Raw genomic sequence first — 20,910 nt, 5'->3', positions numbered from 1 at the left:
TGCAGGTCGGCATTTTCCTTCTATGCTCTGAAGCAACCTGGAGCAAATATTGTTTTTGGTCCTCGTTGGAAGTGAGTATTTCATTGTATTCCGTCATTAGAGCAGCTCCATGTTCTGCATTGTCGTTCACTGCTTTGAGTTTTGAGACAATAGCCAGTGCTGCATTGTAACTTTCGCTCTGATGCCATGTTACTGGGTCATCATTCAAAAAAGCCATCGGCAATTCGAGGAACACGAAAAACCGTTGGGAATTTTGAGTTGGGAAATCCCACAGTTCTCTTCTTGGAATATCGTGAACTAGTACAGTAGTTCGTTTGCTTGGATAATGGTCCAATTCTGCTCCATCTCCCTGGGTTATCGCAGTGCTAATTCTTGCCTTAGTTTCAGCAGAAACCTTATCATCAAATAGAGCTAGTGGAATTAGTTCCTCACTCAGGTACCATAAATGTCCGGAGAACTTCTTCACAGCTATTCTCGAAATTTCCTCATTCACAATTTTATGATTCCAGTTTCTTCAAAAATTCCAGGTCGTTTGCAGGAGCTCTGACGGCACTTGGAGCAGTAAACCAATGTTTAATGTAAATCCCAATCACAAACACAGTTAAATTCTGCATTCCTTTTTCCTCTCGTTTAGTTAGTTTGAATTGTTTTCTGAATAGGAAGATTTTGGTTCCATATATGGCTTTCGCCATCCAGCTGGCTTGATGCAAGGCCCCAGAAAGCCTGAATCGAATTCCTCTCTCCGGGATGCCACCGAGTGTGATTATTGAGAGTTCCAATAGTTCTTTATAATCATCACGAGGCTGGTATTTTTTCAATTGCTCTTTTGCAAATAATATCGTATCATCAACACTCACAAATTCTTGCTCATTCTCATCTACAGTAAAATTTCAAATTTTTCCTGGTCGATGAATTGCCACTGGCCTTGAAATCTCTTGAACAAGGCGATGTCAGGTCCCGTTGAAAGACCAAGGCAAGTAACTGTGACTGCCTCGAGGACAATTTCGTGCATGTGGTGACGACAGGCAAAATGCAACATTTGATGTCCCAATTTCTGTTCTAATAGAACACATGCACCGTTCATGGGATAAGTGTTACTACTGGCGGTGTCAAAGCATTGACATTTTATTCGGTCTTCCAATCCCCATTGTTCCAGTGTCGTGTGGATTGCGTTAGCCATCAATTCACCAGTTCCACCTGGAAGTTTTGGTACTCCTAGTAACTGCTGGACATCGGCTCCTGACACAATAATTGGTAGACGATCCACCAGGTCTTTCCCGGTTAAATCTGGAAGTAGCTTGCTGTCCCAGTGCACCATTCGTGGCACTGTAGGTTATAATTCTGCCTTCAATGATTCAGCAATTTTCAGTCAATGTACTTGTCGATGTTTTCTGATTGTTGACCTATTGATAGCTAAGTCGTTTAGGTCGTGGCCCAGACTTTGCGCCGCTGAGGCCAAGATAAATGTAGCTTTGCGGCCACTGACTTTAGCCCAATCAAGTGAAGCCTCTAGGTTTGGTGTTAGAACCGATTTTCGAGCCCTTTTGACGACGGACGTGGATGTGGATGTGGATGTCCCTGGGCAAGGTGATTTCCAGATATCTACGTCATCTTCCTCAGTTCCACTGCTTGTTGAGTCCATAAGATCTGCGACACTCTCTTCGGCACATCTTTTAACACTTGATTTTGTATTTGTGTATCAAACATTTCTCGTCGTTTTTCTTTCTCTGCTAAATCTGTATCAACTTCACTCATGTATCCTCGTCTCCTGTCCTCCCTTTGAGCAATCAAAAACAATTTATCCTCTTCTATGATAATCATATCTAAAGCATTTTGGTGTACTATGTCCATCAAATCACCCAGGTCTTCAGAGAACTTGTTTTCCTTGTCTATGTGAGTTTGTGACATTTTAGTTCTATTGTTCTTGTTTTTATGAAGTTTCTGCCAATCAGCAAATAAGTCCTTGATTTTCTTTATCACATGATAAGTCTGTCTATATGGAATTCTCGCTCTGTCCCAGAATTTTATCAATTGCTCAGTCACTAATTTTGCACTTTCCTGGACTGTTTTCTTCTCTGTCAGATGAAAATAGAAAAACACTTGAAGGACTTCACGTTTTGATGGCAATTTACGTCCACATAGCTCTGGAGCACGGTATCCGACCAGCCACACACTGGTGGATCCTTACTTCTCAGATCCATTTTCGCGAATGAGACTATTGTTCACCGGGTGATCAGTCTGGAAGACAACACACCAAAATAACCAAATTAGCATACAACTGTGACCATATAAGGAAGTGGTGGGCGGGGCCCATCGGGACCAATATCGTGCACACGCCATCTTACCTATGACAGTCAATTAAAATAATCAATTCAAGATGGACTGCCATATTCAGTGGTTCCATAACATTTTAAAGCGGGGATATTTAAAACCACAAAATTCCGAAATTTCAATATCCAGTAGTGACCCCTAAACACAGTTCGATTTGGCTGAAACTTCACCAGTGGTGTTTTCTCATCAAAGGGAAAATAAATGGGGGGGGGGGGGGTGAGACTTGCAACTTTCAAATTAAAAAACAAATAGAAACCAAACTAATACATATACATACAAACATACAAGATGAGAGTTTTAGTACTATATCGAAGATAGATAGATTGCTTCCCTTTGAAAATTCCTCCACATGCAATTTATTTTAAATGCACTTGATCTCTGGGTGAATTATGTTTAGATTTTGGTAAATCCTGCTTCATCTGATGGATTTTGGTAAATCCTTTTCAGGGTGGATTGGTTGAGGTTAACACCGCACAATAAGATAGCGTCAGGTGGCTAAGTTTTGCTCCGCCTCGCAAGATCAGTCATGCGATCGCCTATCGGGGTAGAGTTTGGCTGGCTCAACGGCTCCAACAGGTACGGTATCGGAGATTAAAAAAAAGCCGTGATCCGACCCAGAGCAGTCAACTCACTGGATTTATACTGGGCAACCGGAACGGACGACGACTATAACAATATATTCAACAAACTGACGGTTATTTTCCCAACAGGCAGGGTGAAAATGAGGGATTGGGGTAAAAGGACCATGCCACGCTCACCCTCCCCCACTTTCCTGAAGGGGTACAGTCATGGCAAGCACAACTTAAGGTCATGGCACGGTCCATATGTTTGATGAAGATTTTTGTCTGCATCTGATTGTTGGTTTCTAAGAAGATTTTTCATTAAATTACCTGAATTTGAGATGAAATTCCCCTTTTGCAGCTTCTTATGGGGAGCGGATCAGGATGGGGATGACAACCCCATAGACCTTATAGTTCTGATGTATTGTACCAAAATCGGTTCATATCGGTCATGCAGTTTGTGAGGAAAATGTTTTAGTGAATATGCACCGTTCATGGGATCAGAAAATGTTTTAGTGAATATGAGGGATGAGGAGAGGGAGGTCGTAGCCCCCTTTCCAGAGGAAATATGAATATCAGGGAGATACGAGACCTTGCTGTCCTGATACATCATACCAAATATGGTCCATCATCGGTCGGGTGGTTTGTGAGGAGACGTTTTAGTGAAATGTTAACGGATGTACGTTGGGACGGACGGACGGCCGGACACCGGGTCCCACTCTGTGAGCTTATTTCGGAGAATAAACCTAAAATATGAAGAACAGGTTATCTGGTAATTAAAATAAAACTGAAGAAATTGTACATTTATCATGGCATCAAAATAACCATTCATTTTGACAACGTTCACGATTTAATTCCAATGTCTACACTTTTTTTCCCCAACAGTACATTAATTAAAATTGTTATAAAAAATAAAACTGCTGCTGACTTGTTACGAAGCCGTGACCGATCCCCGCAACTACTGATCACACAGCTTTCAACCCCCCTCAAGTAAATTAATGGGATCTTATGTGGTATGAAGAACTAGTCTTGCTTGTGAAGGCTGGTGTCGATAATGCTTCCTCAGAGATTTCAAGTGTTAACGCTTCGTTGATTGTGACAAAAGGTTAACTGCCAAAACGTCAGCCTCTCCTTGCTTCCCAGTGATTAGCATGCTTCGATTTCATCCATATGTGGAGCCTATTCATTACTCCAGGCCTCAAGTCTAATTTCTCTTCCAACTCTCTAAATGTTTATCATCATTTGGTTCTTCAAGTCAACAATGGATGAATTGCCACAAATCCAAAACAGACAGGCAAATCTCTCATGCCTTTGATCCTGTCTGGCACTCAGCTTTGCAACACATGAAGTACAAGAAATTGGTTATCACATGCTAAAGAGTCTAGTGGGAACAAGTCATAAGGCACAAAACGTATGAAGTCAATACCACAAGAATCAAAATTGACCTGCATGAAGTTGAAAGTCCCTTGCATCTGGGCCATGAGATCGTGCAATTTCTGTCGACGCATTGCAGTGTCTTGCAAGGAACTTTCTGTTACTACAGGAATGCTGCTCGGAGTTGCCACATCAGCCTGTAGCGCAGGGCTCTGTGTAAACACCAAAGTTTTCCACATCCGTGAGATGATAGCATTCACAAAAGTAAAAGTAAACACACTGATGAATCAAGCAAAACACAAAGTCAGACGAACAGGTGGCACCAATGGCTCACGTAGCAAAAGGGGGGAGGGGGTTGGCGGGAAGTTAGCTATTTCAACACAGCCAATATCTCACCACGTAGAGTGATTGGTGGTTGCTCCACGATCCCTTCGATATCTTTTCAGTTCAGTCTGACATCCTTTCACTACCAAGAAGATGACTGGTACTATGCTTCTAAAATAGCAATCATGACATTATCAAGTCAAACATACATTTCCCAATTTTTTGAGAAAACAAGCCTTATCTACAGTTGGTCCAGGAATCATTTGTGCAAATGAACCAATGATGGGTTGAAGGTTTTGCTACAATACCCAGGTCCAACAAATGGCATCATCCTAAACCATGGTGCAGGAGCTTTTCACTGCCATGACGTTCCAACTGTTGAAGGCACTAATCTGTGAAACTCTTGGAATTGCAATCAATCATGCCAGTGTGATGGTCCCATACCAATTGTTAACATCCTCACTGCTCGCACATAAAACAATGTGAATCATAATGTGGCCTTTAGTATTGTTACATTCGATTTGTGAAAAATCTTTTTACTATCTGAAGCAGAAGTGGCATACCCACTAATCTCAAGAGGTTTTGTGTTTATGCTTCCTCTGTGTGACCATCATAAGATGTGATTATAATTTGCATGTTTAGCACTGTAATGTGGGTTATGGCATGTCAGTATTGGCACAGTGTCAAAAACCCTTTGATTACAACGCTCGGTAACTTGCTGCACAGAGTGCGTGTGGCTACCAATTTCCAAAGTACTTTTATTGCTAGGGTCACAATTATTAGGAGATCCCTCATCATTACACAGCATTGTCATTTAGCAAGACGAGTAGTCATACAAAAATACAAACTAAACTCGAACGGCACTCGATAGAGGACAGTCTCGCCTCACACGCTCATTTTGAACAAGGATACAATTGTTAACTGAACACGCTACTATTATTGCCCATTGACCATATCATCCATGTACTTGCACCCTATTATGTTACATACATTGCATTTATCCATAGTTTTATTTATTGATTATTAGGATATTTAAGAAACACTTTTGTGCACATTAAGGCAAAATTGCATCAATGAAGGGGAATAGGAAAAAAAATTCAAACTATATTACCCACAGCGAATTGATCATATGTATGAAGTTCTGCATAGATCTGTTAAGTGGTTCTGGAAATTTTCTTCACGTTTTTATTTTCAATCCAATATGGCTACCGGACCACATGACTGATGAAGTCATAAATTTAATTATTCACTCAAATCTAGGTATAGATCAGATGTATGAAGTTTCAGATTTTTCAGATAAGGATTTTGATTCAACAAATTATGGCTAGAATACCACAAATGTCATCATTACCATCCTATGTACCCCATGGGGAGTTTATGATGTATGTTAATTCAATTTTTTTTGTTGTTGAGCAGTTTCAGAGAAGAAGAAGATGCCCAATTTTTTTTTCCTTTAATCCAACATGGCTCCCATGTTACATGCCATTTGATGTCAGTTATCAATAAAATATTCTCCCTGAGTTCCACCTATGTTTAAAGCTTTGCATTGATCAGCAAAGCGGTTGCAGAGAAATTTTTTTTTTTTTTTTTTTAAACACAAACACGCAAACACACAAAACTAAAGATACTTTGTTTCCATCACTCACATATCAATAACCACCAAGGAGGATGAAATGGATCCAGAGTAGACACAAATGTGGATATTACTTTTACAGATAAGATAATGTTAATCCTGTTCTGATTATATACATTTGATCGACCACTGGGAAGCCAACAAAAATCAGTGCTCAAGCAAAGCAATTAGGACACCTTTTGGCAAAGCATTATGACAAAGATGTGAAGTAAATGATATCGATACTTGATGCGACCATGACGGTCGTCATGGTACTCGTAAAAGTGAATGTGACAGCATGATATCTTTGGGATACCAAGCAATCAAAAGGCTTGTAAAGCTTTCATGTGTGACACTGTGGGCAATAGCTGACTGCTTTCCAATAAACAGTTTGATGTTTTCACTCACTATGCCGGTCAAAAGTTGCATTGACATATATATTTTTAAATCCTTATTACAAACTGTATTCAGAAATCGAGCTAACTGAATAATGGATGCTAAACTAGAATGGATGTGTGGCAGGCACCCCCTGTTGATCAGGACCCTTGCAGCAAAAGTACTGTTTTGGAACTGCGGTTCATGGTCACTATTCCAGTTCAGAAGTGGATATTTAGATATAATCCTATATGGAACAGTGTCCAGCTCAACTTCAGAGGGAAACCACAAATAGAGTACATTTACAACAATTCATTTGTGGCACGAGTGCCAGCATGCAAGTATTTCTTGAAAAACCGTGCATTTTGGCTTGATTGTGAAGGTACATGTGTATTAGTCTGTCAAGCTTTGTATTATGATGTACACTACATGGCCAAAGTATGTGGACATCTGCTCACCCAACATCTCATTCCAAAATCATGGGCATTAATATGGAGTTGGTCCCCCCCTTTGCAGCTATATCAGCCTCTACTATTCTAGGAAGGCTTTCCACTGGATGTTAGAACATTGCTGCGGGGACTTGCTTCCATTCAGCCACAAGAGCATGAGAGGTCGGGTACTGATGTTGAGTGATTAGGTCTGGCTCGCAGTCGGCGTTTCAATTCATCCCAAAAATGTATGATGGGGTTGAGGTCAGGGCTCTGTGCAGGCCAATTAAGTTCTTCCACAATAATCTCAAGAAACCATTTCTGTATGGACCTCGCTTTATGCATGGAGGCATTGTCATGCCGAAACAGGAAAGGGCCTTCCCTAAAGTATTGCTACAAAGTTGGAAGCACAGAATCAACTAGAATATCATTGGATGCTGTTGCATTAAGATTTCCCTTCACTGGAACTAAGGGGCCGAGGCCGAACTCTGAAAAACAGCCCCAGAACATTATTCGTCCTCCACCAAACTTTATAGATGGCACTATGCATTCAGGCAGGTCGCGTTCTCATGGCATCCACCAAACCGATTCATCCGACGACTGCTAGATGGTGAAGCACGATTCATCACTCCAGAGAACGCATTTCCACTGCTCCAGGATCCAATGGTGATGAACTTTACATTACTTCCAGTCAGTTTTGGAACTCAGTAATGAGTGTTGCAACCGACGACAGGCAATTTTTCCACGCAAAACGCTTCAACATTCTGCGGTCCTGTTCTGTGAGCTTGTGTGGCCTACCACTTTGCGGCTGAGCTGTTGTTGCTCCTAAACGTTTCCACTTCATAATAATAGCAATTACAGTTGACCGGGGCAGCTCTAGCAGGGCAGAAATTTGACGAGCTGACTTGTTGGAAAGGTGGCATCCTATGACGGTGCCACGCTTTAAGTCACTGAACTCTTCAGTTCATCCAATGTTTGTTTTTGTCGATTGCATGGCTGTGTGCTTGATGTTATACATCTGTCAGCAATGTGTGTGGCTGAAATATCTAAATACACGAATTAGAAGGGGTGTCCACATACTTTTGGCCATGTGGTGTACTTTTGTCTTTAGACTGAAGTTCATGAATTGCTTTGTTGCAATGCTTGGATTTTTCTTCGACTCTCTTGAATAAAATTGATTTTTTTCAACAGAGACAGTCAGTGAGCCAAAATGAATGTGGATCCATTCCTTTCCGGGCAGGGATGGGTGTGGGGTGGGGGGGGGGTGAAGCTTTCATGTTGACAGTGTGGGAAGCGGTGTTGCAGCTGACACCATGTATGGCAGTGTGTGGTTCTTCATTTTCAGAGTGTGACCAAGTCAGAATTTGCATTTTAACCTTTTTAATAATGTTTATATATTTTATGCATTTGGCAAAATTTATTCATACTTTTCTTTGCCAACTTCAAAACCAATATATTTGGGGAGGGAAGGAGGGGTAAGGGAAGGAAGAGGAAAACCCAAAATTTACATGCAGCCAATCTCAAAAAAGTAACATTCATCACGTAAACATCTGCATATTCAGTCGGACCCAGAAATCAAAATTGGTTCATTATAGTGGATTCTCTCGGGATGATTCTTACTGGTTTTGGTCCCGAACTCCATGGCACCGTTTCTTCAGCTTCTTTTGGTGCCAACTCATTGTCAGCAAGATACCGGGTATTCACGAACTGCAAAAGAAAAACAAAATACAAATTTGGGATGCAAGCATGTCTCCAGCAAAATAGAGAGAGACAGAGAGACAGAGAGACAGAGAGACAGAGAGACAGAGAGACAGAGAGACAGAGAGACAGAGAGACAGAGAGACAGAGAGACAGAGAGACAGAGAGACAGAGAGACAGAGAGACAGAGAGACAGAGAGAGACAGAGACAGAGACAGAGACAGAGACAGAGACAGAGACAGAGACAGAGAGACAGAGACAGAGAGAGAGAGAGAGACAGACAGAGAGAGAGAGACAGACAGAGAGAGAGAGAGAGAGACAGAGAGAGAGAGAGACAGAGACAGAAAAAGAGACAGAAAAAGAGAGAGAGAGAGACAGAGACAGAAAGAGAGAGAGAGAGACAGAGACAGAAAGAGAGAGAGAGAGACAGAGACAGAAAGAGAGAGAGAGAGAGAGACAGAGACAGAAAGAGAGAGAGAGAGAGACAGAGACAGAAAGAGAGAGAGAGACAGAGACAGACAGAAAGAGAGAGAGAGACAGAAAAAGAGAGACAGAAAGAGAGAGAGAGACAGAAAAAGAGAGAGACAGAGAGACAGAGAGAGAGAGACAGAGAGAGAGAGAGAGACAGAGAGAGAGAGAGACAGAGACAGAGAGACAGAGACAGAGAGACAGAGAGAGAGAGACAGAGAGAGAGAGAGACACAGAGACAGAGAGACAGAGACAGAGAGACAGAGACAGAGAGACAGACAGAGACAGAGAGACAGAGAGAGAGAGAGAGAGAGACAGAGACAGAGACAGAGACAGAGAGACATAGAGCAGCAGGATTCCTTCATTATACTGACTGCTTGGTTCATTAGCCATTCAGATCATCAGCGAGGAACAATTCATCAGTCTAGTTTTTCACCCTTCAATCCCAGAACCTTTCTGAATGGTGGGTTAACAACTTCAGTTGCATCCAAAGGACATCCAGTTAAGTCAGGCAGATTGATGGAGAGAGATAAAAGCAGAAAGAATGTGGTGGATTTACAACTATTTTATGTGGAGAGAACAATAAAGAAATAAATAAAATAATAATAACATTCCAGCAGGAAACCCACTGATACAATACTGAGAAAATTACAAACAAACATTATTTCACACCACAGATTGTGTGCTATTATTGTACCATATACCTGTCTGTATCTGATGGATTTAAACACTGTCAAGATCATCCACAGGGCAACATTCAGATGAGGTTTTTTGTATACATGAGTGAGGCTCATGGAAAATCTGGAGCAGAATGGAAAGGAAAGGGGGAAAAAAACCAATTGCAGAGTAAAAGTGAGAGTGAGATCAAGGAGAGGGGAGGAGGGGGTGGAAGGACATGGAGATGAACAAGCTACACACAAGCTGAAACACAGTAAGAAGAGGAAAGAGAAAGCGGGGGATGAAACAGAAAAGGAACAAACCAACTGACAGCTAACAAATGAAAAGAGGTAAGGGAGAGGAGGGAGAAATCACAATAACCAGAAAAAAGGAGTGCATGGGAATATGGTCATTTGGAGTATAAGCTATCAGGAGTATGAATGAGGGTGACCTGAGGTAGTGGTGAACAGGCATCTTGAAGGCCTGCAGGGAAGAATGTGATCGAACAGACTGGGGAAGTTGGTTCCACAGGCGAGAGAAGCGAGGAACAAATGAGTGGAGGTAAGCAGTGAGCCTGGATTTTGGGAGTTCAACAAAAGGAGGATTACTGGTAGACCATATGCACCCTGCAGAGACCTGAGAGGGACAGAGCCAAGAGAGGGCAAAAGATGCAAGACCAAAAAGGTAGTGGTAGAATACAAAGAGGCCACCAACGGTCTGTGATGCGAAAGTAACAGATCTCGGGTACACAGCTTAGTTGCAGGAGTTCTCAATGATTTTGAGGGCCTTGCTTTCCACGGCATCAAGAAGGGAAAGGTGTGAGGCAAGGTGCCAGCCCAAAGGGGAGAGCAGTTCTCCATCAAGCTGAGAATGAAGGCCTTGTAGGTTGTCAAAAGTGCAGATTGGCAAAGGAAAGACCTTTCACGACTGAGGATACCCAATCGGTGGCTGGCTTTCGATGCCATCCTGGAAATGTGGTCTGTCAAGAAAGATAATAGCTGATGGAGAGGCACAAAGGTTGGGTGACTTCACCTCTTCAAGTGGTTTGTTTAGGAAGTATAGATGAGTTTGCCAAACGATCCTTTCCGAGAGACAGGGTGTGTGTGTGGGATTTGTCGGGGTTGAAAGACATATTCCATGTGTTGGACCAGCTCCAAATTCAATCAAGGTCTGCAGAGGGAAAGGTTGTTGCCTGCCTGTCTGCAGGATGATAAACGAAACAGCAGAAGGTGGAATCATCAGCAAAGAGATAGGCAGGATTTTCCAAGGAATTAGAAAAATCATTGATGAAGATGAGGTACAAAACTGAGCCCAAGAAACTGCCTGAGGGCATCTCAGTCTTGACAAGGAGAGGAGATGAGAGGATCCCATTCTGAGATACATGCTAACTCACTAACTTTAGGGGTGAAGGAGTCAATTATCCTTGAGAGGTCTGGCCTTGGATGCCATAAGCAGAGAGTTTTGAAATCAAGACAGGGTGCCAGACAAGCAAATGCTCAAGATATGTTCTAACACACACCAGTGATTTCATTTCTGAGATAGTGTTTCTTCATCCATTGTTGGGAGAGTAGAAGCAGAATGTCCAGGGTCGAATGACTGAGTCTGAAATTAAACTGATGATCTGAGATCAGGCCATTGGAGAAAAGGAAGGATTTGATGTCAAATGAAATGATAGATTCCATGACCTTGCTTATAATTGGAAGCAAGGTAATTTGCCTATTAGGTTTTGACGCAAAAAAAACAAAAAAACAATCAGGCTCATGGAAGAGGGAGAAAACCTAGGGCAGAAAGGCAAGTATTTGGAAAACAGTAGGTCAGTGATGCCAGAGTTAGACAAAAGCAAGGAAATGAAAAAGGAAAGAAAAAAAGAGAGGAGAGAGGGGGGAAATGGGGGGAGATAGGGGGGAGAGAGAGGGGAGAGAGGGAAAACAACATAACGCGCACATGAGAGTTGTGCTGAGGAAGGTCAATGGGGATAGAAAATATTGAGGGCAAGAATGGGGGATTACATGAGATGACGATGCACTGCTTCTGCTTGCTTGAATCCCTGGAGAGAAGAGTAAAATTGAACCATCTGCACAAGGCAGTTCCACAAATGAAAAAAGAAGAGCAAAAAAGTGGAGGTGTGTAGAAAGCCTGGATTTGGGGAATTTAACAAGGGGGTTACTGGAAGGTGGTGTGCATCCTTGGAGGAACTGGGAAGAATTGGAAGGCTGAGATAGCAAAGGCAGCTCGACCGGAGGAGAGGGGAAAAAAAAAATCAACCAGATGCCACCGAACGGTCTGTGATGTAAAACCAAACAGGGCCCCTCCTTGGGATAATGCAGGAGATGTCAAAAATGGTGAGAGCTTTACATTCCAAAGAATCCAGGAAAGGAATATGTGATGCCGAAGCCCCAGCCCATGGGGGAGAGCAGTATTCCATTAAGCAATGAATAAAGGCTTTGGAGGCTAAGTAATTGAGATTTATCAATTAATTACCTCCAATGAGGGAGGAGGCACAGTCTGCTGCTAACTTTGGAGGACAGCTTTGTGAAGTGGGTCAGCCTAGAAAAGGTCATTTATGACGGTGAGGCTGAGAGGTTCAAAAGACTGAACCTCTTCCAGTGGCTGGCAATGGAAACAGACAGGTTGGTTTTTTGACAATCCTTCAAGAAAGACAAGATTGGAGAACACGTTCCATTTAGTAGACCAGCAACTAAATAAATTCCACATCAGCAGTGAACGATGCAGCTGCAATCTGCCAAGCAGTGGAATGGGGGTACTGTATGACAATGTGGAATCTGCAAAAAGGAAGAGGATTTTCCAGGTCATCAGAGATCTATGAAGAAAAAAAAAAATGGGTCCAAGATAATGCCTTGGGCAGTTCAGCCTCCATTGGGAGAGGAAGGAGAAGGTTCTAATTTATAGCGATGCATTGATTGTGCAATTGCAGGAAGTCCAAAAGTCAGGTTTGCAGGTGGCCTTATATGCCACAGACAGCGACCTTGGCAAGCATACCAAGATGCCAGACTGGACTGAATGCTTGATGCATGTCCAGAGACAGACTTCACCTTTAGTTTGAGATTGTCATCTCTTATTGTGAGATTTTGTACCTTAACCATTTTGTTGAAAGAAGCAGCAACATGTCTAGAGTTTAATGACTGGGACAGAATCCAAACTGATGCTCAGGGATCGGGCTGTTTGAAAAAGAAGAAAGAATAGACAGCAGCAGCAAACATGGATTCCATCACTTTGCTTGCAATTGGAGACAACTTCACTGATCTGTCGTTGATAGAATCTGTTTTTGCAGGGTTCTTGTGTACAGGAGTGATGGATGACGACTTGTAGCAGATGGGAGGTCATCAAATGAGGACAGGCTGACGAGTACAGATGAGAAGCAAGAGCAGCACACCAGAACCTCTATAAACAGTGGGTCTACCTACCACCTTGGTCATTTCTCAGAGTAACTCTGAGTTGATCATGTTTACATATTTTAAAGTGAAAGGAAATTCAGCATGAATGCAAATGCTTGCCAAAAGTCAATCTATAAGCCAAACAAATCTTCTCAGTGTATATCTATCCAACCTGTTGGAGTGACCCCAGTGGTCTTTAAAATGTGGCATGCCTTCTTAGGTGATGATGAGAAAACACTTTTATTATTTTTTTCAAACGCCAATGGAAATGCATTTTTAACCTTTTTATTACACCACATGTGAATCGAAAAGTGGAGTGAAACAATTTGGTCACTTTGTCTGTCTGTCTATAAATGTCAATCATCAAAGGAACAACTTGATTTCAATTGAATGTTTTATTTTGAACACAAATTGGAAAATGAATCAGAACACGAACCTGCAGTTTAGCAGTACTTTGGTGCTGAATTTGGTAAATTGCATGGAATTTTGTCTTCATCGCACATGTGCAGACGAGCATAATATGCTTTATTTTACTCTGTCTGTGTCTGTCTGTCTGGCAGCCAGACAAAATTGAAAATCATTCCAAACAGGAAACTTACTGTTTTTAGTGACATCATAAAGGACACAAACAACAGGCACGAATAACTAATTTAACGTGTTAAATAAGGTGGTGTAAGACGCTGCATTAACGGCGGAAAATGTCTGAAAATTAATTTTTCTACAGCCTTTATCGACTTTCTTTTATTTCAATTGAATTACATACTTCACTACTTTGTTCCATCTGACGATCAAACTTTTTGATTACAAGGCAACGTACTGAAGAACATTCTTGCCACTTCCTAAATCCTCCAATGTTGCAGTAGTCGGAGAAAATATTACACCATCTCAACCAATCCAATGTGCTGGTCACGCTCTCATTGTTAGGGAAGATCGAGATTCAGACAAAATGGTGGCTCTTAAGAAATATAGATTGTGCTCCCAAAGCAAGAGTTTGAAAGACCCTTCCCATGTCCTTGGTCTCAAGACTGTGTGAGGTAAGGTGTTCTATGACCAGTCTAGTTACTTCAGTTGTACTTTAATATGCAAATAAATTATTAGAACTCCACATAACGAGCAGCAGAAGTCCATGATAAAAATAGCTTGATTAAAGAAAAAAAAGGGGGGGGGACAAAGGAGGCCTTTTATTCTTGCGTTGGTTGAAAGAGCTCAAAATTGGGAGGTTCAAGAAGGAATGTCTCGAGTTGTTGGATGACCTACCAATTAAATTAAAGGAGAGAGAAAAATGAATTTAACAACTTTTTGATATATTTAAAACATTTGATTGGGTTAACTTACCATGGATTATATGAAGATGATTTTAGGCTTGTGAACAAAGTACAGACTGGTCCACAGTCTTGGTCTGGTTTTAAAATCGTATTACAACCAAACCAAAAGAGATAAAATGATGTGGTTTTTTTGCATTTCTTTCACATAATTCAAAGTTTCGTGTGTTCTCCTTTTGCACCTTAAGTGGCATGCAGCACATCCAAGCAATAATCCACTTCAATCCATGTGTTGGTCAACATATCTCTCGTCACACTGCTTATATTGGTTATCCTTGCATGAAGTGTTTCACTGTCAGCAACAGAGATTTGGAAAACAATCCTTGACATACCCCCACAAGAATAAGTCTTAAGGCATCACGTAGGGAGACCATAGAGCTATGGGGCTGCCCCATCACATTCAATTCATCTACCGGGGAAATTCTTGGTTTTAAAAGGTTGCACGATCTGCATTTTATATGCGTGAAGAAGCAATCTCTTGTGTCCAACTGTTTTTTAAATTATAATTGTCCCGTAAGTTTGCATTCATTTGAAGTGGCTTACTTAATTTTTAAGTGGTGTAGCCGCTTCAATGTTTGGTACGTACATCCATCCATCAAAAATGAAGAAAAACAACATTCCAAACCCTCAGTGCGGGGAAAACCCGTTGGCGTTTGCATGTTCATCACATGTGCCCAAGTACCCATGCACACGCAGACCTTTATTAATTTATTTTAAACTGCACCACTTCCTTCGGACATGGGTCCGATTTTTTTTTCTCAACGAGCATTTCTGTGTTTCAGGATGGGGACAGACAGGCAGAATTAATCGAATATATACAGTCGTGGCCAAAAATATTGGCACCCTTGCACTTTTGTCAAATAACTTACAATTTTTTCCAAAAATAAATTGAAATTGACAAATGTATTTGGTCTCAACAATTCTTTATTTCACTGTTAATGATTGAGCCATTAGCCATGATTTAGTCTCAACAATTAGCCATGATTGAGCTTCCTACTCCTCTCTACTGGCAGTTTGGCCCACTCTTCTTGTGCAAACTGCTCCAGTTCTCCCAGATTGGAAGGGTGCCTTCTCCCAACTGTTGTTTTCAGATCTCCCCACAGTGTTCAATGGGATTTATATCTGGACTCATTGCTGGCCTCGACCGAACAGTCCAGCGTTTCGTCTTGAACCATTCCTGGGTGCTTTTTGAAGTGTGTTTAGGGGTCATTGTAATGCTCCAAGATCCATGACCTTCGACAGGGACCCAGCTTTCTGACACTGGGTTGAACATTGCGCTCCAAAATGCCTTGGTAAGCTCATGATTTCATAATGCCGTGCACACGTTCAAGGCACCCAGTGCCAGAGGCAGCACAGCAACCCCAAAACATCACTGAACCTCCTCCATGTTTGAGTGTAGGGAAGGTGTTCTTTTCTTTGAAGGCTTAATTTTGTTTTCTGTAACCACAGAGATGATGTGCTCCTACCATAGAACCCCATTTCATTCAGTTGGTGATGGATGGTGCAAGCTGAAACTATCATACCTTGTGTCTGAAGGTCAGCTTTAATCTGTTTGGCAGTTGATTGAGGTGATTTCTCCACCAAACAATCCTTTGCTGCAATTTTCAATCAAGTTTTCTCTCAGTCACATCCAGGGAGGTTGGCTTCAGTACCATGGGCCATAAACTTATGATAACATTGTGTACAATGAACACAGGAACATCAAGGTCTCTGGAGATGGACTTGTAGCCTTGAGATTGTCCATGCTTGGCTACAATCTTGTGTCCGATCTCCTCAGACAATTATCTGGTTTTCTTTCTTTTCTCCATGCTCATTGTGGGGCACACACTGACACAAAACAGCAGAATGACTACTTTTGTCTATTCAATTTGGTTGAACGAGTTATTTTTATATTGCAGGCACTTGCAACTCACCACAGGTGAGTTCAATTCCAAAGTAAAGGAGAATCACCTGCTTGAAATCTAATTATTTTTAACAACTTCTAAAAGGTGCCAATAATATTGCCCAGGCCATTTTAGGATTTCTGTGTGGAATAAGCCCAGATTAAATAATTTTTCATCTTTTTTGTTTTGCTCCACTACAAACCAAAGAAATACATATAATATGTGGATACCAAAATATATTTTAATTTCAACAATTTTCTGGAAGAAATGGTGCGTTATTTGAAAAAAGTACAAGGGTGTCAATATTTTTGGCCACAACTGAAAACATATACATACACATTCTATAGAGTACAGGGTGTTGCGAAAAGAGTGATACAACTTTGCCTTCCTGCCATTTCTTTGTTTTTATATCTATACCGTTTTCCTTTTCAGGGTTTGGTGATGCTATCGTGGTATTTGTTCCCTGGGATTTCGAGCTCCACAGCTCAACTATGCCATTGACAGTGAACCAGAAGACAAAAGTGGTGGCCTCTGTGGTATGAGACTAAATAGTATGTAGACACCCACTGGAGGTTCTGCCGGGAATACGACATCAGAACACATGATGGACCCACAAAATGTGCCATTCAACATATTGTGAAACATTTCGAGCACAAGGGTACAGTGCACAACCAGAGCAAGGACAACAGTGACAGGCCGCATCAGTAACCAAGAGCCAAGCCAACATCGACGCCGTGTGGGATTCTGCAGTGAACAGTCCCAAGAGTGCCACCACTGGCACTCCTGGGAGCTAAGCATCAAACCAACATCAGTCTGGCGTATCCTCACTGAGGAACTGAAGCTTTTCCCACACATCATCTCGATTAGGCATAAACTGAATCAAGATGACATGAGGAGATTTGATATGTGCAATTGGCTCAATGACAGGATGGAGCAGTACCCAAACTGGATCAACCTGATCTCGTTCAGTGATGAAGCCGATTTCCACTTGAACGGTGCCATCAACAACTATAACAACATTTTCTGGGGATCAGAACCACCTGAGATCACCGAGAGGTACCGAAAAGGGCCTAAGGTCACATGCTTCTGCACCTTCAATGCCAGATGGGGAACGTTAGGGCCTTACTGGTTTGAGAATGACAACAGCAGGATGGTGACGACCAACGGTGAGTGCCACCGGGTTCTAAAATCCAGAAGTTCTAAAATGATCCAGCCCAAAAGGTCACCCCAAACCAGCTCAGCATGACCTGGTTTATGCAGGATGGTGCACCCCAGCATACAGCTGGTGACACCATCACATTCCTGTGGCAGCTCTTCAGAAACTGCCTCGTTGCCCTGGGTACCGCATATGACTGGGCACCCCATAGCCCAAACTTGAACCCTTTGGACTACTAGTTCTGGAGGGCTGCCAAGGGCTCTGTCTCCACCAACCGCCCTGCTACATTGGATGATTTGAAGCAGGAGGTGTCGGACTACCTCCAGGCAGTGCCACATAAGACCTACAGGAAAGTTAGACAGAACTTTAGAGTCAGGATCAACGCCTGTCTGAACCGCAGAGGGGCACACATCGAGAACGACAATTACAAGGATTTTGCATGAATGCCAATTTCAGACCTTGGGCTCTCACTAACTTTAGCAGTGACTTCCTGCAATAGCAATTGGTGATATAAAATACCATGTCATAACCTTTCAAGAAATGTTTGGTTCGTGTTCCTGAGGTTTCTGTTTCTTTGGAAATAAACATTTAAAGTTGCATCACTCTTTTTGAAACACCCTGAAGTCAAATTCTAAAATCATCATATTTCTCAACAGCAAAAATATCACGGCATATTTCTTAACAGCAAAGAAAAAAAACTTTTTGGGAGCAATCGGGACAGGCCAGCCTTGCGGCACACCACCTTGTTACCAATTGAATTTTTTTTTTCTAATCCTCAAGGATGTTCAGATAAATTTGAAGCAACTTTTACTTGTCAATTCTTTTTCTTTTCTGTTTTTTAGCATTTCCCTGCTTCAGGGTGGGACAGACAGCACAAGCCATGTGCGTTCATTACAATATTTTAATCTGTGAAAGGTTACATAAATAAAACAGTCAATAATAAAGATTTTTCCATCACAATAATCTTTTTTTTATAATTCTCAAAATAATTATTTTCTTTTCTTGAAAGGTTTCCACAGTCGTATTTGATTCATTTCAACAACTGCGAAAAATTTGCTCCATTAAAGCCAAACGATATTCATTCAATTGTCTCAAAGTTGAAAAGTTAATTAGTTACTCATCACTGTCGCATTTGTATAGACCTACAGAAAATTAAATCTTCAAAGTGACCATAACAGCACTTTACAACAAAGAGGAGGATTCAGTCCTGCTTTCAGGATGTTGTATGGAGAATAACCTTAAGGAATCCTCCAGACTAACACATCAGTATGATCCAATTTAAATAAACAATCAACATTTTTACCCTCACCGAAGGAGAGGGTATTGCATTTGGGTCCATTTGTTTGTCTGTCCGCACAGAACTTTTGTGTTTTTCTCTGCAACTGCTTGTCGGATTGAGACAAAATTCTCACCATTGGTGTGACTACTCATGTAGACTGTTTGAATGATAATTATGACGTCATAGGTCACGTGGTGTAGCAACCATGCTGGAAAAACGGAAAAACTTTGGACCTCACCAAGGGAAAAATTTGAAACTTCGCACATGGCAAGTACTCCTCATGGGGAATGTGTTATTTTATGACTTCATAGGTACCTTCGTTATGACATCATAATTGCATATGCAGAACACATCTGATCAATATGAAAAATTTTGAGGGTCATCTCAGGATAAAATGGTCCACAGAAAAAACATTGATGATGTCATCGGTCATGTAATTCGGCGACAATATTGTTTTCAAACAGTAATTTTAAAAAAACCAAACAAAACAAAGAAAATCTTCAAAAATCTTCTTCTCTGAAGTAGCTGAACAGATCAGAGGTGAAACTTTACACGTATGACCGCTTATCCATGAGGAAGAAAAGGTTCACACACATGTCGTCGTAGGTCCATGCTTTGGCAACCATATTCGAATTACCCTGAAACCTTCAAAAATCTTCTCCAGAAGGGCTGGACAGATCGAAGGGAAATTCACACAAATGTTTCCCAAGCCATGGGTGTCCAAGCTTGTCAAGGAATAATTGATAGGTCACATGGTTTGGTGGCCATATTGGGTTGAAGAAAAATATAAAATGTTTTCTCTGGAACTGCTTCATCAATCGACGTGAAACTTCACATTTATGATCCAGTAGTGATGGGGAATGCATGTTATAAATTTAAACTTTATCAGGCACATGGTCTTGGCAGCCAGAATTATTTCATTCTTTGATTAGTTCATTTTGTTTTTTATTTATTTATTTTTTGAATAAGGTTCACTTGGCTGTACCTGGATGGGTTTGAGGGTAGAGGAGTAGCAGCTGAAATGTGAATCCTATCCAGGTTCCTCTTGATAACTTCATCTTTGCTTTTTGCTTGTTCAGGTTCTTTCTGATGACTCCAATGCAAGACTACCTATTTGGTCTTCCATTTGATTTGAATTGAATTTATTTTAATCCCATTTTAAATTCAACTGAATAATGAATAATAAATCATTTCTAAAACGTCATGGGTCAGGGTCAGGTGTCCGATCAAAGCGGGGTTGCATCAAAGCGGGACGTCTTGGTGCCTGGTCATCACTGCCAGCATTTATAAAGTGGCAGTTATAATTACATAACACACCAGGTACACAAACACCACACAAAAGAAGTCCTGGCTAAGGTCTGCAATCTCTGATTGCTCTTTTTCTTGTTTTTGTTCAACTTGAAGAAGCATATTTATGCATTTGAAAAATGAAGACGTTCATACTCGGATTTTCTTTGAAGGTGTGAAAGGGTTACTTTCAGTCAATGATGTGCAACTGGTTACACAATATGGAATCTATATTCTGTAAATGAATGTGTGAAAGGAATCCCTGTTGCAGACCTCCCAACCCAGCACAAGTGGAATCAGCCATATCCATTTGCTGGAAGCATAATCTTCTACAATTTCAGTAACTTGACAATATCATTGTGAAATAATAGATAGAATTAACAAAACATCAAACGACGTATGCCAACAGCCGTGATAAGCAAGGAGAAGCTGTTTGAGCCATCAACCCATGGTCAGAGTACAACAGGCTCTTTCGCACCGACGAAGGATCAACGCCCATAATATTAGCTTCTCACAGCAGATAGCATATATCTCAATGTACTGTTCACTCCATCCATTGTTCTATCGGTCGGCTGACACAGAATGACACTAGCCTTCATCTGCAAGACTAGTGTTCCATTCAACTCATCGTGCAATAATCTTATTCGTGCAAACATTTGCTCACCATTGATTTAATCTGCCAACTTTTGAAATCCACTCCAGGCGCACTTTTTCACTTAGCACATCAAACTCGTATGACGACTAGTTTTTCAAATGCCTAT

At 41.4% G+C, this 20,910-nt stretch overlaps 1 protein-coding gene and 1 pseudogene across 7 annotated transcripts in view; both read right to left on the bottom strand.

The window, feature by feature from the left end:
• Positions 1–4,326, bottom strand: part of LOC147026953 (uncharacterized) — a 4,676-nt pseudogene extending 350 nt beyond the window's left edge.
• The window catches only part of LOC147026950 (caprin-1-like), a 163,423-nt gene that overhangs the window by 17,463 nt on the left and 125,050 nt on the right, over positions 1–20,910 (bottom strand). For 5 of the 7 annotated variants that reach the window (XM_085882893.1, XM_085882891.1, XM_085882894.1 and 2 more), the window contains exons 8-9: positions 8,625–8,711; positions 4,337–4,477 (exon numbers count right to left, since the gene is read on the bottom strand). In XM_085882893.1, coding sequence (XP_085739019.1) covers positions 4,337–4,477; positions 8,625–8,711 — 228 coding nt within the window. The remainder of the gene's footprint in view (positions 1–4,336; positions 4,478–8,624; positions 8,712–20,910) is intronic. The other 2 variants (XM_085882896.1, XM_085882898.1) reach the window with 1 other exon arrangement.

This window comes from Eptatretus burgeri, chromosome 5 (genome assembly GCF_056783735.1).
Source record: "Eptatretus burgeri isolate ZD-2024b chromosome 5, Ebu_testis_v1, whole genome shotgun sequence".
Classification (NCBI taxonomy): Eukaryota; Metazoa; Chordata; class Myxini; order Myxiniformes; family Myxinidae; genus Eptatretus; species Eptatretus burgeri.
Note: the sequence above shows the minus strand (reverse complement) of the source record. Positions and strands in the feature narration are given on the sequence as shown.